The 24,005-nt window shown below is 55.9% G+C and overlaps 4 protein-coding genes across 4 annotated transcripts; 2 read left to right on the top strand and 2 right to left on the bottom strand.

Moving 5' to 3' along the window:
- Positions 1–1,964, bottom strand: NDUFA2 (NADH:ubiquinone oxidoreductase subunit A2). The gene is made up of 3 exons (XM_054288223.1): positions 1,837–1,964; positions 1,647–1,753; positions 1–197 (listed from the first exon to the last, which is right to left on the bottom strand). The coding sequence occupies exons 1-3, from the start codon at positions 1,938–1,940 to the stop codon at positions 106–108; spliced, it is 303 nt and encodes a 100-aa protein (XP_054144198.1). The 5' UTR covers positions 1,941–1,964; the 3' UTR covers positions 1–105.
- Positions 1,965–2,144: 180 nt separating this feature from the next.
- IK (IK cytokine) lies at positions 2,145–11,229 on the top strand. The gene is made up of 20 exons (XM_054288224.1): positions 2,145–2,175; positions 2,773–2,839; positions 3,040–3,132; positions 3,549–3,608; positions 4,403–4,570; positions 4,653–4,767; positions 4,959–5,029; positions 5,139–5,185; positions 5,774–5,937; positions 6,044–6,152; positions 6,566–6,605; positions 6,987–7,200; positions 7,508–7,526; positions 8,001–8,079; positions 8,322–8,402; positions 8,917–8,974; positions 9,348–9,436; positions 10,139–10,247; positions 10,827–10,861; positions 11,001–11,229. The coding sequence occupies exons 1-20, from the start codon at positions 2,160–2,162 to the stop codon at positions 11,026–11,028; spliced, it is 1,662 nt and encodes a 553-aa protein (XP_054144199.1). The 5' UTR covers positions 2,145–2,159; the 3' UTR covers positions 11,029–11,229.
- Positions 11,230–12,063: 834 nt separating this feature from the next.
- Positions 12,064–14,073, top strand: WDR55 (WD repeat domain 55). The gene is made up of 8 exons (XM_054288036.1): positions 12,064–12,087; positions 12,156–12,307; positions 12,392–12,492; positions 12,560–12,647; positions 12,778–12,957; positions 13,050–13,149; positions 13,249–13,418; positions 13,752–14,073. Exons 1-8 carry the CDS (start codon positions 12,067–12,069, stop codon positions 14,071–14,073), a joined length of 1,134 nt encoding a protein of 377 aa, XP_054144011.1. The 5' UTR covers positions 12,064–12,066.
- A 223-nt stretch (positions 14,074–14,296) lies between these two features.
- Positions 14,297–22,739, bottom strand: DND1 (DND microRNA-mediated repression inhibitor 1). The gene is made up of 5 exons (XM_054288269.1): positions 22,728–22,739; positions 18,842–18,959; positions 17,482–17,943; positions 16,530–16,927; positions 14,297–14,494 (listed from the first exon to the last, which is right to left on the bottom strand). Exons 1-5 carry the CDS (start codon positions 22,737–22,739, stop codon positions 14,297–14,299), a joined length of 1,188 nt encoding a protein of 395 aa, XP_054144244.1.
- Between the last annotated feature and the right edge of the window lie 1,266 nt (positions 22,740–24,005).

Raw genomic sequence — 24,005 nt, 5'->3', positions numbered from 1 at the left:
TCAAGGTAAGCACACTGTGTTTATGAACTGATAAATTAAAGATACATCTTTGACATTAAAGATAATCAGTCAGGTGTCCAGCAGGTGTGTACTTCCTGTCTGTTGTCATGCATGGCTTTTCACAACGCTCTCCAGGGCCTTGGCCACTTCATCCACGCTCAGGTTGCTCAGTGGGATGCTCTTCTCCTTCCCAAACTCTGTGGGAAAACAGGCAGGGTGAGAGGGGGCAGGTGTGGGGTCCTTTCTTGGTTCAAGGCACTGATGTCACAGCCCAGGCTCCCATCACCACACCCCAGTGTTCCTCCATGTGCCCAAGTTATCATTTCCACCTTCCTATTGTCCTCCTTTCCCTTGGAAAGAACTCAAAGCAGCTCAACACCTTTCCCAGTCTCCTTTTGTTAGCTCTGCCTGGGCAGAGACACATCTGAGATCAACCCTGTGCCCTTCAGCCTCATCCCAGCAAGGTGTTCCCCTCAGGAAAGCAGCCTGAAAACTGTTTGTACAGCTGCCCCAGCCTGGGCTGACCCCGGGCTCCATTTCCCTGTCAGTCCCACCCAGACACACGAGACTCCCCTGCTCTGTGCTCAAAGAGTCACTGCATCTTTTCAACAGGTCCTAAATTAGTTTTTCCAGCCTGGATGACCTTTGAGGAAAACAAATAATTTCCAGAGGGGCTTTTCTGCTTTCTTCATGGTGTTTCACTGAAAAGGCAGTGAAAATAAAGGAGGAACAGCCACACGTTTGTGTAGTGACAGTGTTCACAGGGGTCTGAGGATGAGGGAAGAGATAAGGATCTGACTCTATGTTTCAGAAGGCTTGATTTATTATTTTATGATATATATTATATTAAAACTATACTAAAAGAAAGGATTTCATCAGAAGGCTAGCTAAGGATAGAAAAGGAATGAAATGATAAGAAAGGCTTGTGTCTCAGACAGAGAGTCTGAGCCAGCTGACTGTGATTGGCCATTAAGTAGAAACAACCACATGAGACCAATCCCAGATGCACCTGTTGCATTCCACAGCAGCAGATAACCATTGTTTACATTTTGTTCCTGAGGCATCACAGCTTCTCAGGAGAAAAAATCCTAAGGAAAGGATTTTTCATAAAAGACGTTTGTGACATGTAGTGACTGGGGTGAGGGTAGGAGATGAGCCAGACCCAGAGGCTGGGAAGGCCCTGCTGAGCACTGGGCCCTCCCTGCTGTGCTTCCCCCGGGTCAATTCCCTGCTGTGACCCCAGAACCTGTGCTGAGGACAGCTGCTCCCTCCCCACCGCCCTCCCTGCTGTAACCCCTGCACTGCCGTGCCGCAGCGGCACTGCCTGCCTGAGAGTGGCAGGGCTGGCAGGGAGCGGCTGTGGATGCCCAGAGCAGCTGTGGCTGCCCCAGCCCCACAGTGCCCAGGCCGGACGGGGCTGGCAGCAGCCGGGTCGGTGGAAGGTGTCCTTGCCCATGGCAGGAGATGCCCATGGAGAACTTTTAAAATCGCTTCCAACCTAAACAGTCTGTGGTTGTCCCACCCCCGTCCTCCCGTGCCTGTCCTTTCCCCACGCACCTCCCTCGATCCTTCCCAGAGCTCCCTTTCCAACCCCAACCATGCCCGGATAATTCCGTGCTGTTTCCCGGCGGGCACCCCCTACTCACCGTACCGCGCCCAGAGCTTGGGCTGGATACCGGAGCACTCGCGGATCAGGATGGGGAAATCGGGATTCGCCTTCTTCAGGGTCACGTAGTGCTGCTCGATGAATTCCCTGCGGAGGGAAGGAGGAGCGGCGGGTCCTTCTGGCTCAGCCCCTGGAGGAGCACCCCCGGCCCAGCCCATCCCCGCTCTGACCTGACGCCGCGGCTGCTGGGGGAGCGCTGGCACAGGTGGATGCGGAGCTCCCTCAGCGCCAGGCCCAGCCTGCCCCCGATGCTCTTCACAGACACCGCCGCCATCTTCCCTGCCCGGACAACAGCGGGGGCGGGACCGCGGCGCCTCCGCCAATCGCAGCGCCCGCTGCGGCGAGTCCACCAATGGGAGCGCCGGCCGTGATAGCACCCGCCAATGGGAGCGCTCGCTGTGATCACACCCACCAATGGGAGCGGCGGCCTCGGGGCGCGCTGGGAGGGCCGCGCAGAGCGGAAGGGCCGCGCAGCGGAGCTGGGATCGCAGCGATGCCGGACCGCGACAGTGAGTCTGGGGACAGGGACACGGACACGGACACGGGGCATTCCCGGACATCCGTGGGGCCGTGGCATTTGGCCTGCGCGGGGCTGTCGCGGTGCTTGTGGCGGGGCGGGCGGCAGCGGCCCGCTGGGGGGCGGTGTAGGCCCAGGCGGCCCCCGGGATCCCCGGGCCGGTGCGAGGGGCGGCTCTGAGGGGGGGACGGGCTGCGGCCTCAGCCCGCGGGGCCGGGCAGGGACCCCGCGGGACCCTTGGGCAGCCGAGGGTGAGGAGCCAGGCGGGGTGCGGCGGGGCTGGGCCTCAGCGCGGGGATTGACACCGGGGGCGCCCCAGGAGTGGGGCCGTGGGTGTTTCGGGCCCTGGAGAGGATGCAGGGGCAGTCCCGGGGTGCAGGGGACGGGACACCCCCTAGAAGGCGCAGAGCCGCGGGGCTTGGGGTCTGGCAGTGGCCCCGGGACCCCGTGTGCTGTGCAGGCCGGCCCGGGTGAGCTCGGGCTGGGATCCAGCTGGGGGCCACAGGCGGACACTGCTCCCTCGGTGGCTCCTGGGAGGCTGTGAAGCTGTGCAGGCGGTCCCTGAGCTCTCTCTCTCTCTGTCCCCCAGATGAGCCGTTCTCCAACCCCCTGGCCCCCGAGGGGCACGATGTGGACGACTCGCACTCCTTCCACCAGTGAGTACAGCCCTGGGGCCCTGGCCTGGGGCTGGAGCAGCGCTGAGGGACCCCAGGCCAGCTCCCATGGAAGTCACTGGTGCACTGCTGCCTTTGGGTCCCCTCCACGGGTACCTGGTGCCCTTCTCGGTCACACAGGACCTGCTCCTCCTCCAGAGCTCTGTGGGAGTGATGGTTGCTGTTCCTTTCCTCCCTTGCAGGTCCAAGCTGACCAATGAAGACTTCAGGAAGCTTCTCATGACCCCACGGGCTGCGCCAACATCTGCGCCACCCTCCAAATCTCGCCACCATGAGTGAGTAGGGCTCTGTTTCACAGCTCCATGGGACAATCCGTGCCTCCTTTCCCTCTGGGGCCCTGGGCCCAGCTGGCCCTCTCCCCTGCACTCTGCAGGGAAGTATCTACAGGGGCTTTTGCCAGTGAGTGTGGGAAGGGGGGGAGCAGGTGGGTCAGGGCTGCTGTAAAGAAAAGAGCAAGGCTTCGGGGCTGTTAAGACACCTTGTGCAGGGGACAGATTTGGTTCAGTGAAAGTCACTCTTTTCCCTTCCTCTCCCTGCTGACAGGGTAGAATTAGGGGGAAATTAAGGGCAAGACACTGTTCTGTTCCATCTCTGAGCACCTCAGTGCAGTGCTGTGTCTGAGGGACTGTTCTATCCACCTGTCACCCATGTGGCTCTCAGACTGTACATGTGTATTTTCACCCTTTTCCAGGATGCCCCGGGAGTACAATGAGGATGAAGATCCAGCTGCTCGCAGGAGAAAGAAAAAAAGGTAAGTGGGGAGAGAGATGTAGCAGGACTTGTCATTATGCATCATGTCCTGCCAGTGGAAGCTGTTCTGATCTCTTGTGCTCCCAGAGAGGGCCTTGAGTGGATTATTCAATAGCTTTGGAGAAGAGCTCGGGCTGAGGAACTGTCACTGCTTGTGGGAACAGCTGTGGGAGGGCAGCAGTAGGATGGGGCTGAAGCTTCACCTGCAGAAGAAGCAGGAGAGGCCCTGTGGGTGCCTGGGAGAGCAGGGCAGTGGTGGGACCTTGCAGTGATCCCTGTGTGCTTTGGGACATGTCTGCACAGCAGGACTACACTGGAGCCCTTCCCTTGGGAAGGGAGGATGGAGCTCCTCACTTCAGCAGTTTCCTCCAGGCCTGTGTCCCTTGGTGCTGTAGTGCATTTCTGGGAAGGGACTGGGAGCAGAGTAGGTGTGTGTGAGGCCTCAGGGGCTGTTAGGTGACCCCAAAACCATGAGCAGGTCACTGTTAACCCCGAGCTGTGTCCCTTGGTGCTGTAGTGCATTTCTGTGAAGGGACTGGGAGCAGTGTGGGTGTGTGTGAGTTCTCAGGGGCTGTTAGGTGACCCCAAAGACACGAGCAGGTCACTGTTAACCCCGAGCTGACCCCAAAGATGTGAGCAGGTCACTGTTAACCGTGAGCTGACCCCAAAGACATGAGCAGGTCACTGTTAACCCCGAGCTGACCCCAAAGACATGAGCAGGTCACTGTTAACCGTGAGCTGACCCCAAAGACATGAGCAGGTCACTGTTAACCCCGAGCTGTGTCCCACCCACAGTTACTACGCCAAGCTGCGGCAGCAGGAGATCGAGCGCGAGAGGGAGCTGGCCGAGAAGTACCGGGACCGAGCCAAGGAGAGGAGGGATGGAGTGAACAAGGACTACGAGGAGACAGAACTGATCAGCACCACGGCCAACTACAGGGCTGTGGGGCCCACGGCCGAGGCGTACGTGGGCTGTGCTGGGGGCTGGGCTGGCCAGGCTGGGCTGGGGGGCTGGCCCTCACCTGCCTCTGCTCCCACTGCACAGGGATAAATCTGCTGCAGAGAAGAGGAGACAGTTGATCCAGGAGTCCAAGTTCTTGGGTGGTGACATGGAGCACACTCACTTGGTGAAGGGTCTGGACTTTGCCCTGTTGCAGAAGGTGAGTGCAGATACCACAGTGCTGCTCTTGGCCTGTCCTCTCCCACAGACACACAGGCTGTGTGTTGGTCCTGGCAGCGTGGATTTCTTTTCCTGGGGAGGATTATTGCAGGGCTGGGGATCTGATGGGCTCACAGATGGGCAGCAGTGGCATGGGTTGGGCTGTAATGTGTGGATTTACTCTGCATCCAGGTACGAGCTGAGATTGCCAGCAAGGAGAAGGAAGAGGAGGAAATGATGGAGAAGCCCCAGAAAGAAACTAAGTGAGTGATTGAGCATTTGGCATTCCTGAGTGCAGCTGCTTGCCAGAGAGGAGGATGCAGAGGAGCCATTCACTTGGCTCTAATACTTCTGGTTTCTGTTTCCGTTTAGGAAAGATGAAGATCCTGAGAACAAAATTGAATTCAAGACCCGGCTGGGTAAGACTGTGTTGATGTGGCTGTTCCCCACCTTGTCTGTGCTGTGAATGCAGGAGAAATCCTGGAGGGTGAATGTAGGAATGAAAACCATTGGAGGGGGATATCCCTGAATTTGAGGACTGAAGAGAGTGTGTACTTAGGATGTGCTGATAAACTAAAAATGGTTCACTTTGGGTGTGACAGTGGTCACAGGGGTCTTTGGATGAGGAAAGAGAAGAGGATTTGACTCCATATTTCAGAAGGCTTGATTTATTATTTTATGATATATATTACATTTAAACTATACTAAAAGAATAGAAGGAAAGGTTCTCAGAAGGCTTGCTAAGCTAAGAATAGAAAGGAATGAATAACAAAGGTTTGTGGCTCGGACAGAGATCCGAGCTAGCTGGGCTGTGATTGGCCACTGTTATAAACATCCAGGATGGGCTGATACAGATGCACAGCAGCAGATAATCAGTGTTTACATTTTGTTCCTGAGGCCTCTCAGCTTCTAAGCAGGAAAAAATCCTAATGAAAGGATTTTCATGAAAAGATGTCTGTGACATTTGGGCTTATCCTCTGCTTTCCCACACTTTTCCTTCTGGCCAGGCCGCAACATTTACCGCATCCTGTTCAAGAACAAGACCTACGAGCGGAACGAGCTGTTCCTGCCGGGCAGGATGGCCTACGTGGTGGATCTGGATGATGAGTACGCCGACACCGACATCCCCACCACGCTGATCCGCAGCAAGGCTGACTGCCCCACCATGGAGGTACCCAGCTGGCCTGCTCCTGCTCCCCCTCTCTGCTCTGAGCTGGCCACAGCAGGTTGTTCTGGGAGGGGTTCCCAGGATGCTTCCTCGTGGATTTCCCTTTCAGGCCCAGACCACGCTGACCACCAACGACATCGTCATCAGCAAGCTCACGCAGATCCTCTCCTATCTCAGACAAGGCACCCGCAACAAGAAGCTCAAGAAGAAGGACAAAGGTAGGAGGTGAAAGGATCCAAGTAATAGGATTTTAGTGCTTGGAGCATATCCCAAGGGAATGGGATGTGTTTTGGTTTGTGGTATTCCCCTGTGCCATGAGACAGCAGGCTTGGAGAACAGTGATTTCCTAAGTGCTGAGTCCTGAAGGCAGGAGCACATTGGACAGGCTGCTGGGAATTGAGAGCTGTGGGGGAGGGTACCTTGTGGTGCTCTGCTTTTCCTGATGAAGGCCCAGTTCCTTGGGGAAATGCCCCCTCTTGGGGAGGGACACAGTGGCTTCCTGGGGGAGCTGGGTATGATGTGACGTCCTCCAGGCTTGCCACTCCTGCAGTTTGGAACCTGACAGGGACAGGGGGGCAGCACAGGGGGCAGAGTGGATGACGTGCCTCTCACTGCTGTTGTGTCCTTGCAGGGAAGCTAGATGAGAAGAAGCCTCCTGAAGCTGATATGAAGTAAGTGCTTCCCTGCTCTCTGGCTGTGGGATCACAGCTTTGTCCCTTAGGAAATGGCTTTTTGGCCCACCACATTTAGAGAGGGCTGAGTTTGGAGCTGCTGGACCTGCAGTTTGTAGGACAAGGCTGGAGGCAAGCTCTGGTTTGGATTTCAGGCTTGAGGCAGGTGAGGGCTCACTGTTGCCCTGGGCCACACAACTCAGGTCCTGCAGCAGAAGGGAGCAGAGGTGCAATGATACCTCTGGCAGATGTGGAAATCACTTTCATATCTGGTGTCCTTAGCTCTTGGTGCTGGTCCTGTGGTGCACTTCCAGGTGACAAGGAGGTGGTTATGGCCTCTTCCTGCAGCACATGTAACTCCAGGCTCTTTTCCACTTGTAGCATCTTTGAAGACATTGGGGATTACGTGCCCTCCACTGCCAAGATGCCCCGGGACAAGGAACGGGAGCGGTACCGGGAGAGAGAGCGGGACCGGGACCGGGAGCGAGACCGGGAGCGAGAGCGGGACCGGGAGAGGGACAGGGAGCGGGACCGGGAGCGCGAGGAGGAGAAGAAGAGGCACAGCTACTTTGAGAAGCCCAAGGCCGACGATGAGGTGAGTGCTCATGAAGGACTGTCCCACCTGAGATCTGCCCTTTGTGGGGCTGTCCCGCCTGAGATGTCCCACAAAGGGCAGATCTCAGGTGGGACAGTCCTTCATGAGGACTGTGGGGTTTGGGTATCTGGCTGTGCCCCTGCACGTGCCAGTGCCAGCTCCTGCTGAGCTCTGCCTGTCCCCAGAGCTTGCTGGGTGTCTGGGTGCCTGTCCTGTCCCTCAGCAAGTGAGGCAGCCCTGGCACCAGCCTGCTGGGTTTGTGCTTCAGCTCTGTGTCATTGACACTGTCTCTCCCTCTTCTTTGCAGCCTACAGACATTGACAAAGGTGAGTCAAGTGTGGTGGGTACCTGAGAGGGGTGGGACAAGGGGGAATGGTTTTAAGCTAAGGGAGGAGAGATACAGATTAGATATTAGGAAGGAATTCTTCCCTGTGAGGGTGGGCAGGCCCTGGCAGAGGTTGCCCAGAGAAGCTGGGGCTGCCCCATCCCTGCAAGTGTTCAAGGCCAGGTTGGACAGGGCTTGGAGCACCCTGGGATAGTGGAAGGTGTCCCTGACCATGGCAGGGAGTTGGGACAAGATGGGCTTCAAGATCCCTTCCAACACAAACTGTTGTAAGATTCCAGGTCTCCTGGGATCAGCCCATCCCATCAGTGCCAAACCGGTTTGCTCCTCCTCTTGTACCTATTGTGAGGCAGCTTGTCCTGCCTGTTACTGTGTCCCAAAGGGATCTGCCCAGCCCCAGTGTTCTGCAGTGAGCTGTTCTCCCCCCAGATGTAACCTGCTGCTTTCTCTACCCCAGGACCCGGCTCAGCCAAGGAGCTCATCAAGTCCATCAATGAGAAGTTTGCTGGAGCTGCTGGCTGGGAGGGAACAGAGGCATATCCTTTACTGTCTGTGCCAGCCTGCCTGGCTGTGGGGCTGGGCTGCCCTTGCAGGCACAAGCACATCTGGGGGGCTGTCCTGCCTCACCTGGTAGCAGGGAAATGCTTCTCCCACACCAAACAAAAGCTCTGCACCCTTTGGTTTGGTTGTGTTGGGGCAGGAGGGGGTTTTCAGCTGGCTGTGCCCAGCTGCAGCTGTAAGGCTCAGCTCTTGTGGTGCTTTCCTTAACTGCTGTCACTTTGAAGAAGCCAGAAGACAAGAAGCAGCTGGGAGACTTCTTTGGCATGTCCAACAGCTATGCTGAGTGCTACCCTGCCACGTAAGGAGCAGTGGGGAGCTGTGGGGTGGGAGCAGGCTGTGCTGGGGGGGGAGCTGTTCTCTGGCAGTAAGGACTTGAACATCAGCCCCACTGCTTGTTGGGGAGCAGGCCTGGCCTTGTCTGTGGCAACAGCTGACTGGGAAAACCATCCCAAGCCTTTGCTTCAGGCTCTTCTTAGCTGCTCTCTGCTGTGGGTGGCTGCCTGGAGCCTGCTGCCCCTCAGAGCCAGGGGAAGGCTGGGAATCTGCTGCATTCCCAGTTGATCCATGTGGTTGTGAAGCTGTGGCCTCCCTCAGTGGGAGAGGAACATCTTTCAGCCTGCAGAGTCATCCTGGAAGCATTTCCAACCTTGGATGCCCTGTGCATCACCTGCAGGCCTTGCAGCTGGGGCCACTTCCCTCTGGCCCAGGAACTGTTTGGTCTGAGGCCATGAGACATGACTCCCACCAGCTCCAAGGTCCTGATCCATCTCATGGACCCACTCTGAACCCTTTCCTTGCTTTTTTCTCCTCAGAATGGATGATATGGCTGTGGACAGTGATGAGGAGGTGGACTACAGCAAAATGGATCAGGTACGTTGGCACCAGCCTTGAGGAGCAGCCAGCAAAGTTGGCACCAGTGCCAGCTGAGAGGATGCCATGGGAAAGAGGCAGCACTGGAGCTGGGTGCTGAGTGAGCTTTGGGGTTTGCTGATCTGCTCCCTGTTGTGTCAGGGAGCAAACAGGTGTCACTGGCACTTGACCCAGAGGTGTTGACAGGCATGCTACTCTGTTCTGAATTCCTCTTGCACAAAATCTGTCTGGAACTTCTTAGGGAGGGGATCTGGAGCCAAGGCCCTTGATCTGGGGCTGGTGGGAGATGGAGCCTCGTGGCTGGGTGTGCAGGGCTTTGTGAGAAGCCCTCCCAGCAACTGAGGAGCTGCTCTGAGTCGTTCTCTCCCTGCAGGGTAACAAGAAGGGGCCTCTGGGCCGCTGGGACTTTGACACGCAGGAGGAGTACAGCGAGTACATGAACAACAAAGAGGCTCTGCCCAAGTGAGTGCGGCTCTCAGGAAGGGCCAGGCAAGGGTTCTGGGTGGGATGGCCATGCTGGCCAAGCCTGGCTGCTGGGGCAGCTTAAAGCAAGCTGGGGGCTCCCTTGTGAGAACCTGAGGAGGAGCTGTGGGTCCTGGGCCTGGTGGTTTGTGTTTGCTTTTAGTGTCACTCTTGAGGACTCGTGACTGTGTCCACAGGGGTCTGAGGATGAGGGAAGAGATGAGAATGTTGACTCCATGTTTCAGAAGGCTTGATGTATTATTTTATGATATATATTCTATTAAAACTATACTAAAAGAATAGAAGAAAGGATTTCATCAGAAGGCTAGCTAAGAATAGAAAAGGAATGAAATGATAACAAAAGCTTGTGGCTCAGACAGAGTCCAAGCCAGCTGACTGTGATTGGCCATTCATTAGAAACAACCACATGAGACCAATCACAGATGCACCTGTTGCATTCCACAGCAGCAGATAACCATTGTTTACATTTTGTTCCTGAGGCATCTCAGCTTCTCAGGAGGAAAAATCCTCAGGAAAGGATTTTTCAGAAAATGTGTCTGTGACAGACTCTGGCCCAGGGGCTGTTTTCAGGGGTTCAGGCCAGCTCTGGAGCACGTACTCATGGCTGGGGAGACGTGTCCCTTCCTGTGGCAGGCTGTGCCTCCCCTGTGAGTGCTGAGCCATGTCCTGCTCCCTGTCCAGGGCAGCGTTCCAGTACGGCATCAAGATGTCTGAGGGGCGCAAGACGCGCCGCTTCAAGGAGACCAACGACAAGGCGGAGCTGGACCGCCAGTGGAAGAAGATCAGCGCGGTGAGTGCCCGGCCTGGCTGGGGCTGCTGTGCCAGGAGCTGCCACCCTGCCCTGGCCTCGCTGTCCTGCCATGGCCAGTGGCTGTGTGAGCACCAGGGCTGGCTCTCTGCCGGCTGGGTTTGCTCCTTGAAAGAGCATCAGCCAAATATTTGGGCTTTCAGTATGGCAGAGGTGGCTGGAGCTCTGTTTGGGACCCCTGTCCTGGGAGCAGCCCCAGGCTGGGGCTTTCTGCTCTGATGATGAATGTGCCCAAAACCATTAGTTTGGAGCCATCCAAAGGGGATTTATGGGAACAGGGGGTGTTTAGTGGCTCCCTGTTTGCGAGCTGGCAGAACTGGGGGTTGTCCTTTCAGGGTGAGCAGTATGGGACAGGCTGGGGAAGGTGAGAACAAATGGTCTGTGGTGGCCAGAAAGGAGCAAAGGGTGAACAGACCAAACTTCTCCAGCTGTAGCTCAGCTCAGCTCGCTCTGGCCTGGCTGCAGCTCTCCCCAGAGGGAGCTGGGTACCCTCCAGCCCCTCTGCCAGCTGTGAGCAGCCAGATCCCCTGAGAGTAACAGGACTTTGTGCTTTCTCTGCAGATCATCGAGAAAAGGAAGAAGTTGGAGGCTGATGGGTAAGTACAGGACCCTGCTGGGCCGCCCCATCTTCTGTGGTGTGAAAGTGTGGATGTCAGTGCTGAACTCTGGATGTGGAGGGGGTGGAGCTGCCTGCCCTGCATCCTTACCACTCTCCTGCCCCTCTCTCTGTTCCAGGGTTGAGGTGAAACGTCCCAAGTACTGATTTCTCCTGAGTTTCTTCCTCCCTCTCCTGGAATCCTGGCCCGCTGGGAGCTGCCTTCCTGGAGCCTGCTGGTGTGCTGTCCTTGCTCCACACACCATCCACTCTCTGCTCAGGGCTGGGGGCTCTTCCCTCCCTCTGTTCTTTGCTGTAGAGCCTGTGCTGTGTAAATGTTGTAGCTTTAATAAAACCTGATTAAATTTGTGCGTGAGCATCTGTTTGTGTGTGCAGAGAGGAAGGGCCTGGGCACATTCTGGCCTCCTTTGGAGCAGCAGGGGTGCTAGGACTCTTCTACTTAATCAGGCACTGTTGGGGCTGACAGTGTATTGATTGTGGGAGCCTTTTGGGCTGGGTGCAGCATCCCTGGATAAAATGAACAAATTTGAGGGTAATAATCCCAGCTGAGCATTATGTGCCTCAGGGTGGGAGGAAGAAATGGGACCCTGAGCTGAAGCAGAGGGATGTGCAAGCTGCTCTAAGCGCTGGCAAAGGGTAGGATGGGGCTAGCGCCAGGCAAAGCTCGTTCCCTCAGGGCAGGGCCAGCAGTGAGCTGGGGTGGTCCCTCGGGCAGGGGCGCTGCTGGTGGTCCCTGGCTGGGCTGGGATCTCTAGGGGGGGGGGGCCTGCAGCCCCCAGACCCTGCAAGCGGCCGCAGTGGCACCTGGTCCCTGGCCGCCCCCTCCCCTGGGGTCAGAGAGAGGAGGTGACGGTGTGAATTGGGGAGCCTGTGGTACGAATTAAGGAGCCTGTGGAGCTCCCAATGGTGAAGCGCTAAAGAACAGGAACACATGAGGCGGGCGGGGAGCGACCTGGTGAAATGGGGCCAGGGGCGCCGGTAAGCCGGAGCCCCGAGGCGCCGGAGCGCCGAGATCCTGGAGCCCCAAGGAGCCGGAGCCCCGAGGCGGTAGAGCCCCGAGGCGCTGCCGTCCCGCAGCCGGGCCGGTCCCGCAGCGCTGAGAGGCGCGGGCGGGCGGTGCCATGTAAACAAGGGGCGGGGAATATGTAAATGTAAAGGCGTGGCCATGCAAATGAGCAGGGCGCTATGGCGGCCGCCATGGAGGAGGTGAGCACGCGTGGGGCTGCGGGAGCCCGGAGCCCCCGGGCCCGGTCCCACGGCCCCGCTGTCCCCAGGAGCCCCAGGAGTCGCCGGAGCCGGCGGCGCGGGAGCCGCGGGTGCGGGACACGCCCGAGGACATCTGTCTGGAGGCCACGGCCAACGCCATCGCGCTGCACCCGGAGCGGCCGCTGCTGGCCGCGGGGGACGTGGACGGCGATGTGTACCTGTGAGTGCAGGGGCCGGGGCTGGGACACGCTGAGCGGGGCTCCCCGGCCCCCCGCAGTCCCGGCGAGCACTCTCGTGCCGGCAGGTACTCGTACTCCTGCACCGAGGGGGAGAACCGGCAGCTCTGGTCCTCGGGACATCACCTCAAGTCGTGCCGGGACGCGGTGTTCTCCCAGGACGGGCAGAGTGAGTGCGGGGGCTGTGGGGTGGCACCGGGGGACGCCGGGCGGGGGGCACTAAGGCGGCTCTCCAGAGCTTTTCACCGTGTCCAAGGATAAGTCCATCCACATTCTGACAACGGAGGAGGGACGGCTGGAGACTCGCTTCCCCAAGGCCCACGAGTAAGTCCGTGCTCATTCTGAGCACAACGGTGGGGGCATTGTCCCATTGTCCCCTTCCGTCCCGCGGCACGGCCACGCAGCCCCGCAGCGCTGCCCCGGGAGCCGTGACCGTGGGCCGGGGTCTCTGCAGAGCAGCTCTCAACTGCGTGCTGCCCATCGACAACCACATCTTCGCCACGGGTGACGACAGCGGGGCGGTGAAGGTGTGGGACCTGCGCAGGGGCAGCGCCATCCTGGAGGCACGGCAGCAAGAGGAGTACATCAGTGCCATGGCTGTGGATGGCAACGGGAAGATCCTGCTGACAGCCAGGTACCGGAGGGGCTTCGTGGGGTCGGGCTCCATGGCAGGAGTGCCCTGTGCCATGTCCCGTGCTCACAGTGTGTCCTTTCCACGTCCCACAGTGGTGATGGCACCCTGGGTGTCTTCAACGTGAAGAGACGGCGCTTTGAGCTGCTCTCGGAGCCGCAGAACGGCGACCTGACCTCTGTGGTGCTGATGAAGGTTGGCACTGCTCCCCAGCATGCAGCAGCATCCCACAGCCTCCTGTCCTCGCTCTTTTTTTTGCTCTACATCTGCCTCACTGCCCTCCCTTTTGCCTAGAGAGGGAGGAAGGTGGCGTGTGGCTCTAGCGAAGGCACCATCTACCTCTTCAACTGGGACGGCTTTGGGGCTGCCAGTGACCGCTTTGCACTCAGGGCAGAGACCATTGACTGCATGGTGCCCATCACGGACAGCATCGTGTGCGTGGGGTCCCTGGACGGAGTCATCAGGTCAGGGGGAGAGCTGGGAGGGATGGGGAGCTGTGGGATGGGGAATGGAGAGGGCGTGGGAGCTGGAGGGATTGTGGGGGGTGAGATGGAAGAGAGAGGGGAGAGTGGTGGGATAGGAAGGGGGAGATGGGCTGGAGATGGCGTGACAGGGAATTGTGGAGGATGGGATGACGTGGGATGGAACGGGATGGGATGTGGAAGGAGAGGTGTGGGATGGGCTGGGGTGGAAGGAGGAGGATGTGGGACGGGATCAGCCTTGCCCAGCTCAAAGGACAGGCGGCAGGCGGCGTCCCCGGGTGCTGCAGGGCCCTCAGTGCCCCGTGCCGTGCCCAGGGCGGTGAACGTGCTGCCGAACCGCGTGCTGGGCTGCGTGGGGCAGCACCTGGGCGAGCCCATCGAGCAGCTGGCCGTGGCGGCGGACGGGAAACTCCTGGCCAGCAGCGGCCACGACCAGAAGGTGAAGTTCTGGGACGTGTCGGCGCTTGGCTCCATGGTGGTCGATGATTACCGGCGGAAGAAGAAGAAGGGCGGGCCGCTGCGCGCCCTCAGCAGCAAGGCGCTGGGCAGCGGGGAGGATTTCTTCGCTGACCTGCGGGACGAGGCCGAGCCGGAGGCGGCGGCGGCGGAGGACGGTGACAGCAGCGACAGCGACTGAGCGGGGCCGGGGCGCCTTCCCCTCAGCACTGCCGCCCCGCCTGGCGCGGAAGGGGGCTGTGCCCGTCCTTCTCGCGGGGCGCGGCCAATCAGAGTCGCAGCCCCTGGGAGTGCCCGCCTACGGGGCGTGAGCTCACCGTATTGCTGCCACCGTCGGTGGGCAGGACGCTGGCGTTCTGATTGGCTCCTAGGGCTGCCACTCAAGCTGGGCTGTAGGCGCGGTCTTAAAGGGGCAGCGCGTTTCGGCGCAGGCGGGGGTCCCTCAGGGGACACCGGTTATAGGGGTCAGGGGGCCCCGCGCTGGGGGTACAGGCTGGGGATGGGCGGCTGAGGGTCCTGGAGCGGGGGAGCCCTTTGGGGGTGGGGGCACGTGGCTGGGGCCAGAGGGACTGGGAGCGGTCCGTGACGGATGGGGAGGGGCCCTGAGGTGGGGAACAGGGCTGGGGAGCTCTGTGGATGGGGGGGGACACTCAGGTATGGGGGAACATGGCTGGGGGGCTCTGTGGATGAGGGGGGGACTCTGAGGGTTGGGGTCTGTGGTGAGGGATGCAGGGGAGGGGGTAATGCTGGGGTTTGTGGATGAATTTGGGGGTCGTTTTGGGATGGGGGGGAGGCTGGAGCCTCCCAGGCCTGGGCCCGCCAGGCTCTGAAGGATCCCTGTCCCAGCAGGTCAATTACCCTTTGTTAATTAATTAATTAATTAAGACTTTAGCTCTGTTAGAAATAAACTCAGTGCCTTTCACTTCCCAGCACCTTGTGCTGATGGTTCATCCTCATAAGGCAAGGAGTCCTGGTGTGCCCAGGAGGGACAGACAGACTTCCAGGGAGCGCAAGGAAGAACCTAAAGAGTGCACCCCAAGGCTCTTGGAGGATCCTGGGGATCTCCAAAAGAAGAGGGATGGGACTTGGGTGCTGCCAAAGGGACTTGGTGGGTCACAGAGTGCCATGGGCAGGGACAGGGAGAGGGACAGGGATCCCTCCCTGGGATGGGCAGAGTGGGCAGCAGGGCCTGGAACAGTGTCAGCCATGGCCTGCACCTGCTGGGGAACAGGGAGGATCTGATCTGGTACAGTTCCAGCATTTCTACTCCTGGCTGTGGCTCACATCCCCCAGTGGATTCCCAGCACTGCCTGGGAGCCCTTGGAGCACCAGCTGCAGCCCCCAGGGGTTCATTCCTGGAGCTGGAGGTGGGCAATCAACAAAACTGAGACACCTGAAGTCCCTGGAGAGCATAAAGGGGTGTCCTGGTTTGAAAGGCAGGTGTCTGTAAGGAAGGCAGGAGCCTCCCTTGGAATGGTTATTGTTCCTTAGCAACAAAAACAGGGGGAAATTCCCTAAGACAGAGAAAAACAAAAGGAGAAACCTCTAACAACGTGCTCCCAGATATCCCAGAGGACCACAAAAAAACATGGAGGACATCAGGAGGCACTTGGAGGAGCCTGAGGAGTATCAAAAGCTGGTGAGAAAGAGCCCAGTGAGTAGAAGACAACAAAGATCAAGGTGTTAGGGAATGCTGCTTCCCACACAATGGGCCCACCAGGCTCTGAAGGCTCCAGATCCCAGCCTGTCCCTTTCCTGGTGTGTGGGGAGAGCACTGAGGTGCAGTGGACAGGCAGGGAGCTGAGGCTGCAAGAGGAAAAGATGACATGACTGAGCTGGTGCTCTCCAGAACTCTTTAATGCCAAAAGAACAGCACGTGGCCAGATGTGCCACTGCTGAGGAATCATTCATGGACAGCTGCCAACTCCACAGCTGCTTCTTCACTATGCAAACAGGTTAAGGGCACTCCTCTCCCCACACAGCAGCTCCACCAGCTCACAGAACATCTGTGACCCCTGGGACACTCTCTGTGCTGGCCTTGTTCTCCCCTGAGGCTGCTCCTCAGGACTGCCAGTGGAGGAATTCCCTCCATCACACTGGCATCCAGGCCTGGCACAGCCCCTCCCAGAGCTGCTGCTGCTTCTCCAGGATCTGCCCTCCAACACCACACCAACCAGCTTAACAGAACCAAACTCGGCAACAGGAAAACCAACAACCCAAAACTAGAACCAACTCAAGGGCTGCCCGGGGACGTGGTGGCTGCCGTGGAACAGGACAGCAGCCCTTATCCTCCAGAGCCAGCTCTCAAAACTGATGCAAACAACTCCAAGGAATGCTGGAACAGGGCCAGGAGCCCAGCAGGGCTGGGGCTCAGCCGTGGCTGTGGCAGAGCAGCTGCTACTTCAGCTGGCACCCTGCAGGGGAGAGAGAAAGGTCAGGCTCTGCCCTAAGCCCCAAACCCCCTCCTCTTGCATCCTGTGCTTAAATCAGAGATCCTCAGCTCAGAGCTGACAGTGTTCAGCCCTGCCAGCCAGCCTGGGTCCCTCCCTTCCCCATCCCACCCTGCCCAGAAGTGCCACAGCTCCACCTTCCCAGGGGACCCTTCAGGACTTTGGGAAAGGCTGTGCAAGGACTCACCAAGGACTCAGCCAACACCCGCAGAAGGTGCAGGGCTGCCACCACCTTGGCCTTCTCGGGCTCGCTCTGGCCCTGCCTGTCTGGTGAGATCCACATGAAGCCACTGACGGGCACGTGGGACCCCGGGATGGCCACCTGGTACCAGAAGCGCTGCCACCCGTTGGGGTTCACCTGGACACACTTGGTCCTGATCAGGGGTGTCCTCAGGTGATGCTTCCAGCACAGCGCGTTCAGGCAGTCCAGCACGTTCTGCAGTGACAGAGGCGGGGGCACTGCTGGGCTCTCACCTCCCTGCACCCAGCTGGACGGTGGCTCCTCCTCACAGAGCTGCAGCTTCTGCTTCAGCTGGGGATTCAGCCATTCCACCATCAGCTTTGCTTTCCCGAGCCTCAGGGTCCCTAGGAGACAGGAGATGCTCACCTACTCTCCAGCATCATCCCATCCCATCCCATCCCATCCCATCCCATCCCATCCCATCCCATCCATCTCCAGAATTTTAGGAGCAGCTTGATTTTAGAGTCAAGGTGAACAGGTATCAAAGCCAAATGCTCCTCAGCTGGGGCAGGAATGGGTACAAACCAAGACTTTGGAGGTACTGGTTGGATGTCTGGGAAGTGTGTCCCATCAGGGCATTGCAGCCATGGGACAGGGCTCAGAGGGACTGAGCAGCTCTATCAGGAGTGTTTAAGGGACACTGAGGGGTTGGGCAGCTCCACTGGAAAGATTTAATGACTTGGTTAATGTTCTGGGTGCTCTGAACTGCTGATGCTCCTGCTCTGAGCAGCCCCTTCACCCCCCCACCAGGACTGCTGAAAATCAATGGCCCCATGGGCAGCTGGCATCCCACAGGACACAGGGAGAGAGCAAGGGGTGTCTCAAGGCTGAAGTCACCTTACAGCCAAATCTAGGAGTGGGAAGCCCAGCCCAACCAGCATCCCTGAGCACCACTCACCTTCCATCAGAGTTTTCTTGGCCAGGGCAGCAGCCTGGTGCGACCTGTACTTCAGCACTGCGAGCTTGGCCTGTTTCTGGGAGGGGCTGGCGTGCAGGGTGACACTACAGATGCCCTCGGTGACCCTCTGCAGCGTGGCCTCCAGCTCCCGCTGGCTCACCGAGGCGCCCAGGCCGCTGACGAGCAGCTCGCGCTTCTGCGTGCTCCAGCAGACGACGATGGCGCAGCCGCGGCGCAGCTGGAAGCGGTGGAAGGTGGCGATGGCGCTGCGCGCGTCCTGCCGGGACGCGTAGCGGGCGTAGGCGAAGCCGCGGTTCATCCCGCTGAACGTCATCATCAGGCGGAACTCGTAGAGCCGCCCCACGCTCCCGAACAGCGGCAGCAGCGTGTCCTCGTAGATGTCCTGCGGCAGCCTGGCGATGTACACCTCGGTGCCGGCCGGCGGCGGGCCGCCCACCCAGCCTGCGGGGACACGGGGACACTGTGACCGCAGCTGTGAAAACGGGACCACACTCCCAGTACTACAGTGATTTCAGCATTTATTGTAATAAAAAAGTAAAGGCCTAAAGCGTGGGGGCCCACGGGTCAAGCAGGAGCATTCCCTCGAGGATGCTGCAGTGCTGGCAGCAATGGCCCTGATGTTTCAGGTATGTGACCGTGTTCACAGGGGTCTTACATCCTCGTCTCTCCCCTCATCCTGACTCCATGCTTCAGAAGGCTTGATTTATTATTTTATGATATATATATTATATTAAAACTATACTAAAAGAATAGAAGAAAGGATTTCATCAGAAGGCTAGCTAAGAATAGAAAATGAGGAATGATAACAAAGGCTTGTGGCTTGGACAGACAGTCCAAGCCAGCTGACTGTGATTGGCCATTAATTAGAAACAACCACAAGACACCAATTACAGATCCACCTGTTGCATTCTACAACAGCAGATAACCATTGTTTACATTTTGTTCCTGAGGCTTCTCAGGAGAAAAAATCCTAAGGAAAGGATTTTTCATAAAATGTGTGTGTGTGACACAGGTTCAGCAGCACCCTCCTTCCCTGGGTCAGAAGCCCCTTTTTAATCCTGTTTTTTGTCCCTTTGGATTGGTTTCTATTGGGATCCTTCATTTGCACGAAGGTTTAAGGCCTTGATTGGCCATTACAGTTCTGTCCAGGCTGGTTTGTGGTGCACTTTACTGAGGTGTGTTATGGTATCTTGAGTACCGTTTTTCTTATAACTACTCTTTAACTCCTTTTACCATAACCAAACTATAGTACATGCTTAACAATTATCAACTATTTGACAGCAGTTTCTAACCTATTTTTAACAAGGGTGAGTCCCCTCCCGGCCCCACTCTGCCGTACCTGGGGGAGGGCCCCCGTAGCGCCTCTGCCCGTTGATCTGCACCAGCTCGATGCCCATCTCCTTCTCCCAGGCCAGCAGGGCCATCTTGTTGGCCTCGTTGATTTTGTTCTTCCATGTCTGAAGGAGGAGATGGTGCTGGTGATTTGTGAGCAAAGAGCTTTCAGCCTCCCAGCTGGGAGCATCCCAACCCCATGAGGGAACCACAAGATCCAGTGCTGGCCAGCACTTGGAGGGGCAAACAAACTCCTCTGCTCTCAGGGAACCTGAGGAGCCTCCCAACACTCCCATCCCAAGGACTGTCCAAGCCTGCTCCACCTGACACAAAGCCCAGCAACTCTGTTAGAGCCCAAAAACCAGTTTCCTACAGCTCTGCAAGGGCTTGGAAAGCCAAAACACAGGGACCAGTTGCCTGGTGCTGCAAGAGGGAGCTGGAGCACAGAGCCAAGGTGACCCACTGCATCAAGACAGCTTTAAAGGGAAAGACACTGGGTTACATTGAATATTGGGAAGAAAATCATCCCTGTGAAGGTGGTGAGGCCCTGGCACAGGTTGCCCAGGGAAGCCGTGGCTGCCCCACCTATGGAAGTGTTCAAGGCCAGGTTGGATGGGGCTTGGAGCAGCCTGGGATGGTGGAAGGTTGCCTGCCAGCACAGAAGAGAAAATATTAAAGAGAAACAAGAACTGACCACTGAACTGGAAAGCAGCTGAGTTATTATTACTGTCCTTGAAAATAGAACAGCTGCAGAGACAGTTACAGGAGGACAAAAAGGAAAACAAAAGTTGGAGGAAAAAGTTTAGCTAATGCTTACACGGGCTCCAAGTGCTCCTGACATTGCACAGATTAGAAAATTAACTGCATCTCCTGAAGATTGGCCAAATCCTTGGTCTTGTTACAAAACGAGATGAAATTAGACAAGACACAGCCTTTAATGAACAATTGTCAAGGTGTGCTACTGAAATTACAGATGAAATTAGAAAAGACATAGCCATTAACGAACAATTGTCGAGGTGTGCTACTGAAATTTCAGAACATGGGGAAATCCCCACCTGTGGAACACTAATTGTGTGCATTTCTGGTATCACCACGAAATTCACTCCATCCCACAACTCAGTAATATGGGTGAGACGTGGGATGAAGTAATTTTCATGGGGATACCACGAATTCTATGTGCAATGTCAGACTAATTGACCATTCCCAAGAACTAGGATTACAGTTCGCCCATTGAGAAAACAGAGGTGGAAAGAATTATCTAATAAAGTGTTATTTTCAAGAATTCCAAAAATTGCAATTATCCTCCCCTGGGGCAAAGGTGAAAGAAACTCCTGACTAAAGTTAGCAAGAAAATGTAAAAGCTGTATGATTTCCAACAGGAGCAGTACACCCCACAATCCTGTCACAGCAGGATGGGGCTTTTCCCAGCATGGCAATAAAGGTAACTTGCTTCAAACTGGCACTGACCAAGGGTACCTTTGATAGTATAGGGATAAAATGTTTCCAAAATCATGGAATATTCAGGGGAGTTGGAAAGGAAGGATAGGCCTGGTAAGCCCTGGGAAAATGTTAGGCTGCACCTGTATAATCATTTGATGACTATGATAAATTGCATGATTGTTAGATGTGATGATTGTTTGGTAATTGGATATAATTATTGTTTAATCATAACAAGAATCATGAGAAACGATGTTTGGGGGGTTTGATTGAAATTACAAAATCCATGCTTGGATGAAATCAATGTATCCAATAGAACAATATAAGTTTAATAATGAATATGTAGTTATACAATGATAAAGGTATAAAAACGTGTTCATCCTGAACCCATGTTGGGAGTCAGATTTGGGTCTGTGCCTCTGACACCCAGAGCTCTTCAATAAAAGCACTGCATAGAATCATTCTGTGATTATGTGTTATTGAACATCTTCACTGCTTAGCTGGACTGCATTTCAGGAGACAGAACAGAGATGTTCTGAATGGGAAAAGGGACTTTTATCTCTAGTCTAAGCAGTGAAACGAGCTCACATTTTCCATGTAAGTAGGTACAATGGGCCAAAAAGGCAGAATTCTATGGGTTTTTCATAGCCCATACTACCCCAGTCAAATGGAGGCACAGAATGGGTTAATGGCCTATTGAAAAAGAGCCCGAAGCCACACAAGGCTGAGGGAAAAACTCAGGGTAAATAATCGCTGTGACCTCAGTGTGCATTTTATGCAAACCTTAATAAGGTGCTCCACCTTCCATTCAAGGGGAATCTGACAGCTTTACAATCAATCAGGACAAAGTGTTACGGTAAAAGTAGCACAGAACAATGCCTGAGACTAACTAAACCTCGGGGCACACTCACTTGGGAATCTACAGATAGCAGTGTCTCCAAAAAGTACAAAACAATTAGTGCACCGTGGCTTTTCCCTGTTTTTAACGGGATAATAACCTGTCCGGGCAAACCCCGACGAGACTTGTATTATTTTACTTTTTCACAAAATGATACTGGAAATGATGCCAGCATGTCTCCACTGAAAATCAAGTTATCCATTGAAGGAACGCTTATTCTCCTCACAGAAGGAATCAGCACCAGAATGAACCAGACTGAGCACACAAATCACCAAACCTGACCCCCCCGGATGGAAACCTTCACTTTCTCCATCTGTAATGGTCACTGTGCTAATGGCTGTAACCATGCCTAAGCCTGAATGCATTTCGATGATCATTGCTAATGAATAATTAGCAATGCTAATAATTCTCCTAAATTTGTACAATTAGCATTGATAATGGTACGAATTTAGGAGCTCAGCCGAATAACATGAATTTGGCAGACGGAAATACAGGCGTAATATGTGAAGCACAACTTTCAGCCAAAAAGGGAGAAATTTATTTACTCAGCTTCCAATACTGACACAAAATATGAAAGGGAAGTTTTGGTGGAGATATGTATCACAGCTGTAAGTGAGTAATGCATACTGCCTCAACAAAAACGAATTTAAATCTCACAATGCATTCCACTACCTCCCAGGCTCCTGGGAAATCTGATCACCACAAATTTCTAAAATTGGAAGCTATGCCGTCAAATACACCAGCCAAAACAAGTCCTATTTAATCCTTTATGGTCCTCAAAGCAGCGGAATTATCAATGGAGGTTAATATCTCTGCAATTAAACCTGCCATTTCTGTCTAGTCCATGTGGTCGGCACGGTGGCATGGCCGGATCCCGATCCTCCAAACCCATCGGGGTAGGAGCTGTCGTGGGGACAGAGCAGGGTGCATTAAGCACCGTGGCTGTCCTAGCAAACAAAATAAACTCAGTAACAAGTGATTTATACGAACTGAAACATCAGTTTCGACCTTCCTTATCAGCATTAGGAACTGGCCCTTTTCGGATACCTCAACGGGAAAGGATGGAGATAAAAGATCACCAGCAAATAGTGATAAATAGCGATAAACAGTGATAAAAGATCACCAGCTAATAGTGAATGCCACGAGGTGGTGGCACCTCTCCACCTCCAAGGGATTTCATCTTTTATGAAGAATAAAAACCAACTTCGGACGCGGGTGGGAATCCCCACTGGGGGAACACGTGCTCACAGCGGGATAAACCCAGGCGCGTTCCGTCCTCGGAGCCTCGTGGCCCGGTCCCGCGGCGGATCCCAGCTCCGGGAACCGGCCCGAGGGTGCCTGGGCTGTGTGGGGAGGCAGGACGGGCTCTGCTGGCACGGCCCCGGGGCTAACGGGGCTGACCCCGGGCGCGGCGGCTCCGCTCTGGGGCTGGGGTCGGGGCCAGGGTCGGGGTCGGGAGCAGCCCTGCCTGCGCTCCCAGCCGGGCCGGAGCCGGGACCGGGACCAGCTCCCTGCCGGGGCCGGGGGCTCGGATCCCCGCCGCCCCGGCAGCGCTCACCTTCTCGTCCATCCCGCCGCTCCTCCCGTGCTTTCCCGCCGTTCTGGCCGCTCCTGCGGTCCGGGCCGGGGTAGGAAGGGAGGCAGCGCCGCCCCCGCACCGCGCCGCCCCTCCCCGGATGGACCCCGGCAGCACCCGCGGGGGTCGCGCCCTGCTCTGCCTTGCCCTGCTTTGCCTTGCCCTGTTTTGCCTTTCCTTCGTGTACTTGTTCACTTGTGCACAAGGGAAGGCAAGGAGTTGGTGTAAGGTACAGCAGCACCACCAAACTCTCCCAACAGAAGCGTCGGGGTTAGATGAGACCTTCAAAACCACCCAGTCCAATCATCAGTGTCATTCAGTGTCATTAGACCTCAGATAACAACGGCCGGGTTTGAACCTATTCGTACTTCTTGCTGCTTGTTCCAATACCTGCTCACAAAGGCGAATTTTGGGGGGTTCAGAAACATCTACTGAAAGAAATCCTTCAAACAATAATGCCCAGGAGAGTGCATTAGCCTAAATCTCCACTGTGTTACGAAGTCCATCTGTGTGAGAGAGTCTGAGCTGTTCTTGGTTCTTGGCTCCGTTTTGGAGGCACCCCGTGCTCTGCTGTACCAGCTCCGGGGTGAGGACCAGACCTTCTGGGGCCGTGGTGGTGAAACCTGATCTACTCGAGCCAGAGGGGTGCACACCCAGCACCGGAGGCTCTGGGGGTTGAGCCACGTTAGGGAGAAGGCCATACAGACCGTGGTGTTTGTTTTTGTGCCAATGTCCTCCCCTGGCCACAAAGAAGGGTGAGGAACATTCACCCACTTGGGGCTGAAGGCTTTTGTCCTTTCTGGGACATAACTGGCTTAACTGCTGAAGTGAGAGGCAGGGTCATGCCTTAAAAGGGGTCATAAACCACCAAAGACCCTTCAGACAGTGTAAAATTCCCCTCCCCAGGGCAGGTACCCACGGGTTCCATCTAAACCTAAATTGTATTTACCCACTGACCCTGGTGTTCCTTGGGCTATCCCCCAGCCTGATGGATCAAGATTGTGAGCGCCACTCAGACCACCAGACGCCAAAATTGCAACAATCAAGTCCCTTCAGTCAAGTCTAGTTACTGATCCGCAGTTATGAGATCTTTCCACTCTTATCCTTCCCTCCACTTTCTTTCTTACACTTTTTCTTACCTGTTATTGCTATGCTTTTATATTGTTGCTTTACTATAGATAACAACCACAGTGGCCACATCTCTGCTTTCCACTGCTTCTAAACAGATCTAAAATAGACCCTACATATTTTTATCTACAA

This window comes from Melozone crissalis, unplaced genomic scaffold (assembly GCF_028551555.1).
Source record: "Melozone crissalis strain CALT ecotype California unplaced genomic scaffold, PUWL_Pcris_2 ptg000061l_1, whole genome shotgun sequence".
Taxonomy (NCBI): Eukaryota; Metazoa; Chordata; class Aves; order Passeriformes; family Passerellidae; genus Melozone; species Melozone crissalis.
This window is presented reverse-complemented; position numbering and strand designations above follow the sequence as displayed.